The 12,798-nt window shown below is 45.6% G+C and overlaps 3 protein-coding genes across 3 annotated transcripts; 2 read left to right on the forward strand and 1 right to left on the reverse strand.

Moving 5' to 3' along the window:
* Positions 1 to 182: 182 nt before the first annotated feature.
* BDW43DRAFT_322674 (intradiol ring-cleavage dioxygenase) lies at positions 183 to 1,955 on the forward strand (the record flags this gene model as incomplete). The annotated part of the gene is made up of 3 exons (XM_032049608.1): positions 183 to 419; positions 510 to 991; positions 1,066 to 1,955. 3 exons carry the CDS (start codon positions 183 to 185, stop codon positions 1,334 to 1,336), a joined length of 990 nt encoding a protein of 329 aa, XP_031904124.1. The 3' UTR covers positions 1,337 to 1,955.
* Positions 1,228 to 5,279, reverse strand: BDW43DRAFT_203622 (putative TGF beta receptor associated protein 1). Its single transcript, XM_032039176.1, has 3 exons — positions 5,049 to 5,279; positions 2,386 to 4,982; positions 1,228 to 2,333 (listed from the first exon to the last, which is right to left on the reverse strand). The coding sequence occupies exons 1-3, from the start codon at positions 5,203 to 5,205 to the stop codon at positions 1,434 to 1,436; spliced, it is 3,654 nt and encodes a 1,217-aa protein (XP_031904125.1). The 5' UTR covers positions 5,206 to 5,279; the 3' UTR covers positions 1,228 to 1,433.
* A 4,567-nt stretch (positions 5,280 to 9,846) lies between these two features.
* Positions 9,847 to 12,564, forward strand: BDW43DRAFT_265108 (CCAAT displacement transcription factor COY1). The gene is made up of 4 exons (XM_032040746.1): positions 9,847 to 10,076; positions 10,146 to 10,313; positions 10,370 to 11,223; positions 11,274 to 12,564. Exons 1-4 carry the CDS (start codon positions 9,941 to 9,943, stop codon positions 12,378 to 12,380), a joined length of 2,265 nt encoding a protein of 754 aa, XP_031904126.1. The 5' UTR covers positions 9,847 to 9,940; the 3' UTR covers positions 12,381 to 12,564.
* Positions 12,565 to 12,798: the final 234 nt, after the last annotated feature.

The raw sequence follows: 12,798 nt of genomic DNA on the forward strand, positions 1-12,798 counted from the left end.
TCATGCGATCCGCCCAATGCGGGGGTGATTTTATCCACCGAGCTTTCACTTGAACTACTAATATGAGAAACCACTGACGCTCTCAATTGACCATTTATCTATCTCTTTCTCTTCTCTTCCTTGACTCACTCGTTTTCATTCCATCTCAACCCACCACCGGTAAGACCAGGAAAGAAACCAACATGGAACCCTCCCAGGTCAAGATCCCGCCCATGAAAGACCTGACGGTGGACAATATCACCGAAAACGTCATCCGCATGAACTCGCTCTGCGAAGACGAGCGCATGAAATACGTCCTCGAGCGCCTCATCTCGCATCTACACGACTTCGCCCGCGAAACAAGACTCAGTTCCAAAGAATGGATGACAGGTTTACAGTTCTTAACGGAGGTGGGGAAGATCTGCTCTGATGTGCGACAGGTAAATATTTCCCTCCTTCAACCCAATCCACTCCAACCTCGGGTGTTTTTTTTTTCTTCTGTTGGATTTAACAAGAAAAAACAACACCAGGAATTCATCCTCCTCTCTGACATCCTCGGCCTCTCCATCCTCGTCGACTCAATCGACCACCCCAAACCCCCCAACTCAACAGAAGGCACAGTCCTCGGCCCCTTCCACACCCACGAAGCCCAAGAAATGTCCCCCGGCGACCCCATCTCCCACGACCCGAAAGGCCAGCCGCTGCTCGTCGTCTGCACCCTCAAAGACACCCAGGGGCGACCCATCGAAAACGCCAAGATCGATATATGGGAGACGGATTCAACGGGCCACTACGATGTGCAGTATGCGGATCGCGAGGGGCCCGACGGTCGGTGCGTGATGCGCAGTGATAAGGACGGCGTGTTTTGGTTTAAGGCGATAACGCCGGTGCCGTATCCGATTCCGCATGATGGCCCGGTGGGGAAACTTTTGAAGGTGTTGCGGAGGCATCCGTTTCGGCCTAGTCATATGCATTTTATGTTTGAGAAGGAGGGGTTTGATCATTTGATTACGTGGGGGCTTTTTTCTTCCTTTTTCCTTTGATCTTAATATTGGGGGTGTTGGCTAATCTTGGGTTGGTTTTCAGGGCGCTTTATCTCAGGAATGATCCGTATGAGACTTCGGATGCGGTTTTTGGGGTGAAGGATTCTCTGGTGGTTGATCAGGGGAAGGCGGGCCCCGAGTATGCGGAGAAGTATAATGTCTCTGAGGATCATGCTCTTCTGACGTATGATTTTGTTTTGGTGTCCGATGCTGAGACGAGCGCGTTGCGCGAGCGGAACTCCAAGGTGGCGTTGGATAACCTGGGTCGTAAGGTGAAGATTGTGAACGGGCTGCCTGTTCCTGACCTCGATTAGGTGGGCATCTTTAGTAGAAGGAACTATGTGATGCGAGATGAATTAGTATGGTTGTCATTTACGTCGTTATGTACAGTATATCAATGGAAACGTGGCATCAATCGCCGCCACGAGGTTCAACCATATCTCCAAAATCATCCCCATCGTCGACGGGTATAGCCGGGCGGATATCACCCTCTTTCAAGCGTCGCAGTCCGTCTCCGTCTTCCACCCAGCCGCCGACCTTCTCCACTCCCTCGATATACTCCGTGCCAACTTGTAGGTTTAAGCCGGCACTGAGCGTTCGTTCGATCCTGGTTTCACGAGACTGTGATATGAGAGCCCGGAAGACATGGGCAAGAAACCCGCTCAGGATATCAACACTCCAGTCATCCGGAATAAGTTGGAGGACCTCGCCCACATCGAACCACGACCCAAAGCGTGCCAAGAGGTCACTGGTTCGTTCTATGCATTCCGAAGGATCTTGGATGTGTAGGAACTCGTCAAGCAGATACCCGAACAGCTCGCACTGATGTGATCGGTCAGCAAACTCGGCCGGGGTCTTTGTCGAGCTCGTACTCCGAGGTCCCCCGAATAGACAGTATCGAACTGCAGAGTCGTAGTCGCCTAGGCCGTGTGTAAGAAGGCGCAGAGCTTCGCGGTGACGACCTTGAAGTCCATCGAGAATGATGGACTCTGATACGAGTTCATTTTGAAACGGCTCAATTCGTGCAAGAACAGCCGGGATGGAATATGTTAATTTAGGAGTTGGGACGGACGAAAATTGGCTACTACCGCCCCCACCAAGCAGCTGGAGAAGCCGAAGTCTCGACTGCCACCAAGGTTCAGAGGGAGTATTTTCGGTAATGAAATTCATGTATGTTGGTTTCGGCGGCTGCAGTGCACGGTAAGTGGAGTACGATTCTGAAAGGGACTCCCGAGCGGCAGGAGAGGTCTCAAGAACAGAAAGTACGGTATCGAGATAATACGACAGAAGGTCATCTGCATATTGGGTATACTGACTCAAGGATTAGTATGCAAGAAAGAAACTGAGGTATGAGGGAACCAACATTCTTTGAAAATACCAAGTGTTCGAGGTAATCTTGAACCGCATTTGGTGCTCGTTGCTTGAGCACCCGGACGACATCGGCGGGGTCTAGTTTGACTCTGCTGGTGTTGTCTGCAAATACTTGGATACCGAGACTGGGGTTTCGCTGGGCCAACCAAGAACCATACTCCTCAACAAGCTGTGCATCTTTGATTTTGACCAAATACCTGCGCATTTGTGCCTCAACCGCGGAGGCAGCGGCCTCACCACCGGAGTCTTCCTCCCCTTCAATAATACGCTGCCACGTCTTGAGGACATTCCGGGACATCTTCTGGCTTTGGTACAAACGGCTGAGGAGAAACAGTCGCTTGTAATCCTCCAGAAGCGCCACCGCCCGGTCAAAATTACCCTTCCAATTATCAACCAGCCTGTTTAATTCGGTACGGGTTGAAGGCAGACGCTGCTCCGTGACTGTGTTCGAATCTTGTTCTAGTAGCAGGTGTAGAAGAGCTGCGTCAACGCTATCAAATATATAAGTGTCATCCGCAATGCTTCCATATCCTCGTTTTTGCTGCCATGCAAGTAAGAAGCGCTTGATCATGTTCATGATCCCACTATCAAAAACGTCAGATTCCTTCGCAGTTTTGACATTCTCCAAGCGCTTAAGGTACACTTCGGCAATTTCTGCCAGGCCCGCATGAACCCAGATGCCCTGCGGTCCCTGCAAAACCTCTTGGCGCAACAGAGGAACCAGTAACAGAGCCACTCTAGGGTCTAGCTCTCCGGCAGCGAGTGCTTTCTCTGTGACATCAATTGTCGCTCCGTCCCTAGCGGTCAGATCCATGAAAACCAGATCACCAAATAGGAGTAAACTGGACTTTTGCTTCACGTAGTTGAGACCCAGGAACTCGGCCTCAGACTTAGGCTCCGCCTCTTGTACCATTTTAATAATGTCCATGATGGCATCCCGATTCAAGACACTGTGGCCGCTCTCTTGTAATTCTTGAGCATTCTGTAGCGCATCATTAAGTTGTGTCGTCAAGGGATTTTTCACAACCCGCCATATCTGATTACCCCTCCACAAGACCAGGCTGCTTTGGGTTTTGCCCAATTCACGGGCGAACTTGGCTTCGTCAGCGTTTCGCTCAGCTTCCCAGCCAGGCGTGTCTTTCTTCGATCCTTCGGTGTCAGTTGCTTCCTGAGACTCAAACAATTCTTTTTCTTTCTGCAGCTGCTCTATTGATGCCTGTGTTCTTGGGTCGGTTGCGGGCACGTGTGGTGAGAGTGACAGGGTTCTCAAGCGAACCATCTGCAGCAAGCCCCTCATCTCGCTAATTTCGAGTTGGCTGGGGGTGAGCGTATGGAGGAGTCCAACGTGAGATGACTGCGTATCGTCAACAGAAGGTACCTCTACCCGGCTTTTGTGATTCTCCGCTTCCCCCGGATCGACATCCCAGAGCTGTACCTCCAGAAACTTGCGTGGTTTTCCGTCTTGATCTTCTGCCTCTATAACTGCAAGAATGTGATCCTCACGGGTGTTGTTAGGCGCCCCAATAAGGTTATGTTCGTTCCCTTTGTCAATGACAATTGACTCTGGATATTTATGAAAGGTGATTGTGCCGCGGACTACATCACCATCGACGTTGACAAACATCCCAACTCCTGGCTCTGCTCCATCAGTGCCTCTGACCAGTAAGAATTCAGATGGAGTCGGGGAAAGAACATGCGGTTTCAATTGGGTCGAGGGTTGCTTGGGCAATGGTGGAAGCGGTTTTGGGTCTTCACGAGGATTAGTCTGCGAATCAGGCGATGGGTGGTCTGATGACACTCTAGGTGAAATGCTTCCACCTCGTTCTTTTGAGAGTGAACGAGTGGGTGTTCCGGAAGTGGGGGAGAGCTCAGGCGTTACAGAGCTCGAACGATCCTGTGAAGCTGATCGCGCATTGGGCTGAAGCATTCCCGTAAGTGTATTCAAACTGGCGCTTCTGCTATGCGTCTGACCCTCTGCAGGAGGGGGGCTGGGAGACAATGAAGCGGGAGGCATATCCTCCACTTGACCAGATCCTAACGCTTCGTCGAAAAAGGACGTTGGAAATAAAGGTATCTTTTGCCGATGTTCCACGTCTAGTAGCGAATACGCGTGCGCATCTGCAGCACAAGCGATTATGCCCCTCCGTGATGCTGTTAAACATCCCGGAAACTCAATGTTTCTCACTAGTCGAGCATCGTCACCGATCCGCACGAGCATCATTTTGTTCTGAGTTGCGATCATAACAACCGGCCTCTCCGGCTCATCCATAGACGCATTCTGGTCAAGACCCCCAATCCAGCAGCAGTTGTTAACCTTCGTGTTCTCGCGGAATGCCGGACTGAGCTCCGGTAGTAAGTAGAAGGTAGCCGTTCCATTGCAGAGAATACAGGCTTTGTTCACAGACGGAAGAAGAACAATTTGTTGAACTCCCAGTTGCCTTTGTGTTGCTGAGGTACTCCTGGAGAACTGAACGGGCAGCCTCGAGGCTAAGATGAAAGACGGCTCGTTGGAGTTGTCCGATGGATCAGGCGGGAGGCAGACAAAATGTAAGATTTCAGCAGCAGAGGTTCCGATATAAAGATTGTCATCTGTTCATGGCGCGATTAACACAATTAATGAAAATCTAAAGGAAGATAGTCTAGGGGCATACTTACTCCAATATTCGACACAGGTTATATGGATATCATCATTAGGATCGTCAGCCGTTAGAGGTACTTGGTTGAAAAGAGGTCGTAGCATATAAGGTGCAGCTTTAGGCGGAGTGATCTTCCGCTTCTTGCGGGGAGAGGTGCCATCGTCTTCCGACACCATAATGAGGCCCGCTCTGGTGTCTCGATGTGAGATGGTTGGCAAGGGGAGGAGAAACGTCGGAAGCTTGGTTTGGATGTGGTGTCTTAGTGGCTTAAGAGTGGGCCGTGGTTGCAGGTCAGCTAGGTTCCTTTTCTAGGTGGTGTGTCACAAAAGGACTGATTAGTCAGATTTGATCACGTGCAAGACAGATAAAGTGTGACGACACCAAAAATTTCAAAACAGGCGATCTCTTTCAGGGTTTTTACGTACCACCACCACCACTACCATGGCTTCCCTGGCTAAAAATGTATATTGAACTGCTTATTAAGTGATAAATTAGCGTTTCCTTGATTCACAGTGTTAATTTTGATGGTTTAAAAATGGTATGTCTGGTATTTGAGAGAAGTGTCTGCTGGTCACATTGAGCTCCCTGTCCCCCCGGTTGATTCATATCGGTACGCAAGAAAGATGGTACTGTACTAACCACTTTCTAAGCAGTTCAAATATAAATATGTATGAACTCTCTAACTGTGGTAATCTTGCTCCCGCGCCGGCTATCCGGGTGCCTGATGAGGCGTAATAGTGAACTAGTTAGCAATCGGTTTGTAACTGCTTAGGTCAATATGCAAGATATGGGGGGTTTTTAAGATGTATTTAGCTCGGAAGAACAAATTTCTAGCAGTTCGCAGCTACTCTTAAAGCACTTCTTAAGCATTTAGAATATCTGTAGGCATATAAGGGAGTCCCTAACTACTTACCAAGTGCTTAATAACTGCTTGGCACAACCGTAATATAATGGTCGGACCTAAGGCTTAGCCTCGGGTACAAGGTCAAAGTAGAAATATAACAATCAATATTGATATTCCGCTAACTGTTTACAAACTGCTTTGGAACCAGTTAGGAACCATCTTCCTCTTCCTGCATACGCCGCCGTTCTTTTATAAGCTCAAGTTCTAGCTTTTCATTTTCAAGCTGTTGGCGGTGTGTTTCCTCCTCTTGTTTCTTAATATCTGCTTCCATTTTACGAAGCTCAAGCTCCAGTCGCCTCTGTTCTAGAGATATTATACTATCTGAGGCAGCACAGCGAAGGTTCCGCTGGGATATAGTTGATCTAAGCTGTTAGTAAGTATTTCTTAAGCACCCAGGGAGCACTTAGGAAAGACTTACTCATTGTCAATATGTTCGGACGATAACTGTGAGATAGATCTTGCAGTTCTAATAGGTGATTGTACAGACTGACTTTCCGAATTGCTCGATAAGGCAGACCGTCGACGCTTGCGGCTTCCTAAATTAACAATCAATTATTAAGTAGTTGTCAAGTGATTTACAAGTATTTACTTACTCTCCCGACTCATATGACGCAGATAGTTAGATTCCATATTAGAAGTCCGATAGGAATGATGAATATGAAACTGCTGAAAACTATTATACTGCAGAATATCATCCTTATCTGACTTTGCAGAGCTAGAATATATTAGTTGATTATACACCAGTTTCTAAGCAGTTGGGAAGTACTTACTTCTTAACCGCCTCAACTAAGCTTAGATATTTGCCCGATGCATATGACTTTTGATGAGACTGCTCAACAGCATTTGTATAATGCCGTAATTGACTAAAATAGTAAGGATGAATCCCAGAACAAGCTTTGATTAACCCTGCTTTAATAATAGGATTCCTTTTGTGACTAGCCCAATTTTGAACATTTTCGTTTTCATATTCTATAAAATGATTAGAGAGTGCTTAAGAAACGGTTGTTACATACTTACTAATCAATAAGTTAAGTAGATGATCATAATCTGCCTCAGATTTGCAGTCTAATAAACTTATCATGCGACTCCAAAGAGATGAACCTTGAGCGTTTGGTCCAATAGCTTTTAGAACCGTACGCTGAAAATGGACACGGCAAAATATAGCTATATGCTGAATATGCCATGTACTATCCCGATGGGAGGGGTCAATCTCTGCAAGATACTGACCAAGACCTAAATACTTAGTAGATGATTACTAAGTACTCTTTAAGTACTTACCGGTATATTGCTCTGTATCCATATCAAGAATAATCCCATGTATTCCAGAGCTATGGATTGGATCAAAGAGCACTGGTGACTTTGTAATTCTTTTGATTAGATTAAATACTCGCTTAAACAGCAAGTAATATCCCTTAGTAGAATCCTCACTGGTAAACGCCCGCAGTAAAGTAATAACTATTTCAAAGTACTTAGTAAGCAGTTCACAAGTAGTATAAAAGTACTTACTTTTATATTGATCAGATAAGAATGTCGTAAAAAGTACTTCATTCATATCTTTAGATCGGAGGCGCTTGTAGGACGTATCTACCTTAAAGAAGGATAGACTAGAGAGTAATTGAATCTGCTCTTTATACCCACATAGTATCATAGTTCCCTGAGGATCATGATAATATTCTTGAATATATTCCTAAGTACTTGGTAAGCGGTTGCCAGGTTCCTAGAAACAGTTAAACTGACCTTCATATGGGGATCAACATTTTGTAGAAAGATTAGTCCATCAAGATCCTGTCCTTTAGGATATGATAATAATCGTTGCTTTTGAATAATTGCAGCAATACGATCTTTATTACAGAAGCTAGAATGTAGTTCTGTTAATGTGGTAGCATTATGCTGCTGGCAAAATGCTTCAAGCTGCGGATTACGGAGAAACTGAGCTGTTAAATTACTTAATAAGTATTGTTAAGTGGTTTAAAAGCACTTACCTGTAGTCAAAGTAGGATCTCTTATTTGTTGAATAATCTGTTTGATCCCCTGTAGAATCCTTTCTGGGGGCTTGCTTGGTGGAGGAGGGGGGTGCTTATGTACACCATGTGATGTAAATAAAAGATAAGAACATCTAGTAATATCGACAGGAACTAAAGCATTAAAAATAACATCACATCGGGTATGGACTAAGCGCCCAGGGCCCTGTATATGATCCCGTTCTTCAAAGTGGTTAGTAGCTGTTTAGAAAGTGATGAAAGTGATTAAAAAGTCTTACGGCAGAATCTGCGTCTTGTTGACAGTGGTTCAAATATACCACACTCCTCTGTTGGTGGAAGTATCTCTTTATTAAAAAGATCTTCAAGAAAGGTAATATCCAAAGCTATATGACCTTGAATAGCTCCTCGGTGATGCTTATTTAAAGAGTCATATGTTTCATTGACACACCCAATATAGGGGGCATAATCACCGAGCACATTCTAGAGCAATTAGTAAGTGGTTTCTAAGCACTTAAGAAATACTTCACTATACCATCTGGGGATATCGTTTAAAAACTGGCTTGCATGTTGGAAGCTGGTCGATACACGCATGTCCTTGTTTAAAGAAAGTGACCTTTGAGCGATAATAACTATAGATATATAGTAAGTACTTCTGAACTGCTTATAAACCACTGTATAAGCACTTACCTATATGCATTCCGCTTTCCAAGATCATTCTCCAAGATCTTAATATCTCTTTGAGACTCACAAATTCGTTGCCAAACTGCTTCATCAACAGATGTATGATGATAAGATAAAAGCACTGGGCTTAGATATTCACACGAGTTGATTCCAGAACATTTCCATGTCCATTTCTTAGTATAGCAGCCGAGAAACGGGGAATATACTGGACGTTTTTGACTTTGACTTAATTGTCGATTATATTGGATCTACAAGTAGTTAGAAAGCACTTGAAAACCGCTCAGGAATACTTACTACTTACCCCATGCGCCAGTTGCTCGGCTTCAACCTGTGATCGCTGTCCTAAAGCAACAACATATGTATAACCGCGAATATGGGTTGTTGGATACTCGGGTAAATCATTGATATACTCAATATTAAGTGTAGTAAGAGGTAAGCGTTTAGCCTGGGTCAGAGGAATTGGAATCAGTGGTTCCTAACAGTATTAATTAGTTTATAAGTAAACTCTTAAAGTAGTTAGTTTGTTACCTCTGTATTTTCATTAAGCTGATTATTTAAATCAGAAGTATGTAAATTATTAAACTCCATAGAAGTAGTTCAGAAGCAGTTATAAAGTATTTAGTTGTTTTTGGAATAATACAAAAATACAAAGGAAATCAGAATCCAAATACACTAAGCTCGATTTATAAACTCATCTGTTCCACTCTGCTTATTAATTTCTTGGCAGTCACGTGATTTTATCAACATTACATATCAACTCATCTAAGGAGGTGGCCTGAGTGGGCCAAAAGCCGGGGTTAGGCTTTGCTGATTCAGGCACCCAGTGGAGCAAAGGTTTCGGTATCAAATACCAATTGAACTCCCCTCTCTCTGTGCATATGAAGCATTGGTACATTGAAGGTACATTTCTTGAGATCACCATGATATTACTCCTAGGGTATGTGTCACATGTCACAGGAGCAATGACATACTGTCATTTTTTACTAGAGGAATACTATGTGTGCAATATCATATAAATTGTATGAAAGAAAGATTTCATTTTCAGATCCCATTGATCATGTGATAGTACATAAAAGAATCGACAATTGAAAGACATATCAAATATCAATCTACTTTGTGGTCCAAATACAACCTGTCAACTTTCACGAATTCAAAACTTAGAAGAAACAGTACCTTACGCGTGCGGAACATCGTCGGGCCGCTCGGAGCGTCTCAAGCCTCCGCATCGCATACTGCATTGTTCCTCAGTCGTTTCTTCTCGATAGCGGTGTTGACGTTTTTCCTTTTTCTCTTTCTGGTAGGGTGTCTTTCAATGTACTGTAATAAATTATAAATTTGTGAAATATGGATTCTTTTGCTCTTACAGAAGGCATCGTGCCTGATGCGAACAATCAAAATGGCCACGAAGCCGAAAAGGACACCACCGGAGAGTTGCCCGAGGGGGCTAACAAGTTCCAACGTGCCATTGCAGCTTGGAGAGGTACCTAGCCTAAAATCGCACTCCCTAACGTACCAAGTCGGTGGAGGCTAACTTGTCAACACTAAACAGGTATTGATCTCTCCAATACCATCGCGAAATTGGACACGACTGCCTCGGATATTGTCGCTCAGCAGCGTGATGCTCTTGTTCAAAGGAAGGATCTTGCCCAGAAGACGAAGGACTTCCGAAAGTTGGATGATGCGGGAAAGCTTGCGGAATATAAAGGCCTGTTGAAAGGTGTGTACCGTTCTCAGCTGGCCTTTTTTGAGGGGGGCTAACGAATTCATGACCAGCTTACCAAAGCTTTATCGACGTCTTGACGAACCAAGGAAAGGCCTCTTCGAACGCCTTCTTGCAGCTATATTCTTCCTTATCAGAAGCGCCTGACCCTTATCCGCTGCTCGAGGCATCAGTTGACTCCCTCGTTCATACCGAAGAAACTGTACCGAGGTTAACATCCGAGCGGAATCAATTACAGAGCAATGTGGACCGTCTTACCTCCCAATTAGATGACGCCGAGAAGCGGCTCGAAGAGGAACGAACGACAAGGAAAAAGTTGGAGGATAATCAAGAATCCAAAATCAAGGAGATCGAGTCTTCCTGGTCAGCCGTTTTGTCGGAGAAATCGAACAATTGGACCGCCAAGGAGAAGAGTTTGGAAGAAAAGGTAGAGAATCAAGAACGCTTGATTAAGGAACTCAAAGCTAGCTACGAGGTTTCACAGCGGTTGGGCCAGGAGGACAGTAGTGAATATGGTCCCCAGCAAGGAGGGGCTACTGCTGCGGAGCTGGAGCTAGTGTCTGCTGACCTAGAAAAGACAAACCTCAGACTAGCAGAGGTGGAGGCTCGAAATGAGCAATTGAGACTTGAGCTGGCTCAAGTTGTCTCGCATTCACAACCAGAGCAAACAATGTCTGTTGAAGAAGACCCCGCCTACCTTCGCCTTCAGTCAGAGAATTCTTCCCTGTTGCGCAAGTTAGATGCAGCTCGATTTGACAGGGAGTCTGAGCGGCATTCTTGGGAATCCAAAATCTCACAATCTGAGAGACATAGCGCTAAGGCTGCCGCCGAGAGGGATGAGCTACGAGCGAGGTTAGAGAAAGTTGCTGATTATGAAGATATCCGTCGCGAGCTGGAGATGATCAAAGTAAGCGACCATGAGCTACCCCTCCGATGAAAACTAATCGCCATCTATAGTCTATTGAATTTTCAGCCGGTGACGATGATGATACCCGAGATTCCACGGATAATCCTGCAGTCGCTACCAATGGCACTGCTTCCAAGGACGATGCTAAGAACAATTTAGAGCAGCTTCTGCTGTCTAGGAACAAGAAGCTCACGGACGAACTTACTGTTTTACGATTATCACATCGCGATCTTCAAGGCCAACTTGAGACTCTGCGCGCGGATCTCTTGACTACTAGGCGGGAACTTGAAATATCCCAGAAACTTTCTACTACCCTTGAGAATGACCTTCTCCGTGTACAGGAAGAAGCAGCGAATGCTTTCCCGTCATCTGCAATGTCTATCGCAGGCACTTACACCTCAAAACACCCATACTCCTCTCGACGGGGAGCTACGTCGCCGACGTCGTCAATTATCTCGGGCTTTGACCATTCGTCTGGATCTCCTAGTACTATGGATGCCATTCGAGCAGGAGAAGCTGTTGGGGGTGGGTCCGGCTTGTTGCCTATGATTCAGGCACAACGGGACCGGTTCAAGAAGAAGAATGCGGAGCTAGAGGAAGAGCTGTCAAAGATGTATAATTCGGTGAAATCACTCCGGCAAGAGGTTTCTTCCCTTCAGAAAGATAACCTCAGTCTGTATGAAAAGACAAGGTATGTGTCGACATACAACCGTGGCCAGGGAGGCTCCTCTTCCGCGAGTGCCTACGGAAACAAACCAAGCGCATCCTCCGTTCACCTATCGTCGGACACGCCGTCAGGTTTGTCACTTGATCGCTACCAGTCCGCATACGAGGCTCAAATCTCACCCTTTGCGGCTTTCAGGGGACGAGAATCTGCACGCGCATATAAGCGCATGAGCCTGCCTGAACGGATAGTATTCTCTCTCACGCGAATAATACTGGCCAATCGGACCAGCCGGAACTTATTTGCAGGGTATTGCTTTGCCATCCATATTCTCCTCTTTGCTATGTTGTATATGATGAGTACGATGGAGATAGAGAAACACAGTGCAAACTTGGGCGCGGCAGCCATGGTTGGCGGTGGCAGCAACTATGGTAGCGGGCAGCAGCTGAACGGGAATGAGTGGCAACAAGAAGGGTTCCACCATGCAAGTTAAACAACCTTGAGGAGAACCCTAATATTCTTATGGGCGAATTTTTCATTTCTTGATTGGCGGGTGTTGGCGTCAGTGGTGATATTGAGAATGTACTTATCTACAAGTAACTCTGCATTTCTATTTCTGATTACTATTGGAGAACGTTAGACTATTTGAATACCCTGTGGAAATTGAGAACTATACAGTTTTTTGTCAGGCGAGATCAACCAGTGGCGTGATGGCAACAGGGATATATAGACACACTACATATAAGCGTTGATGGCTTCCTGTTTTTATATAGAGGAGGTATACGTTGTTTGGCTCGATAACTCTTAATCGGGGGAATCATGCTACTAGCAGCCAAACAGGGGCGAAATTACGGGGTCGCAGGCTTATCCGTGATGGTAAATTTAGCATGCATATGTATCATTTTGACAGG

This window comes from Aspergillus alliaceus, assembly GCF_009176365.1.
Source record: "Aspergillus alliaceus strain CBS 536.65 unplaced genomic scaffold BDW43scaffold_6, whole genome shotgun sequence".
Taxonomy (NCBI): domain Eukaryota; kingdom Fungi; phylum Ascomycota; class Eurotiomycetes; order Eurotiales; family Aspergillaceae; genus Aspergillus; species Aspergillus alliaceus.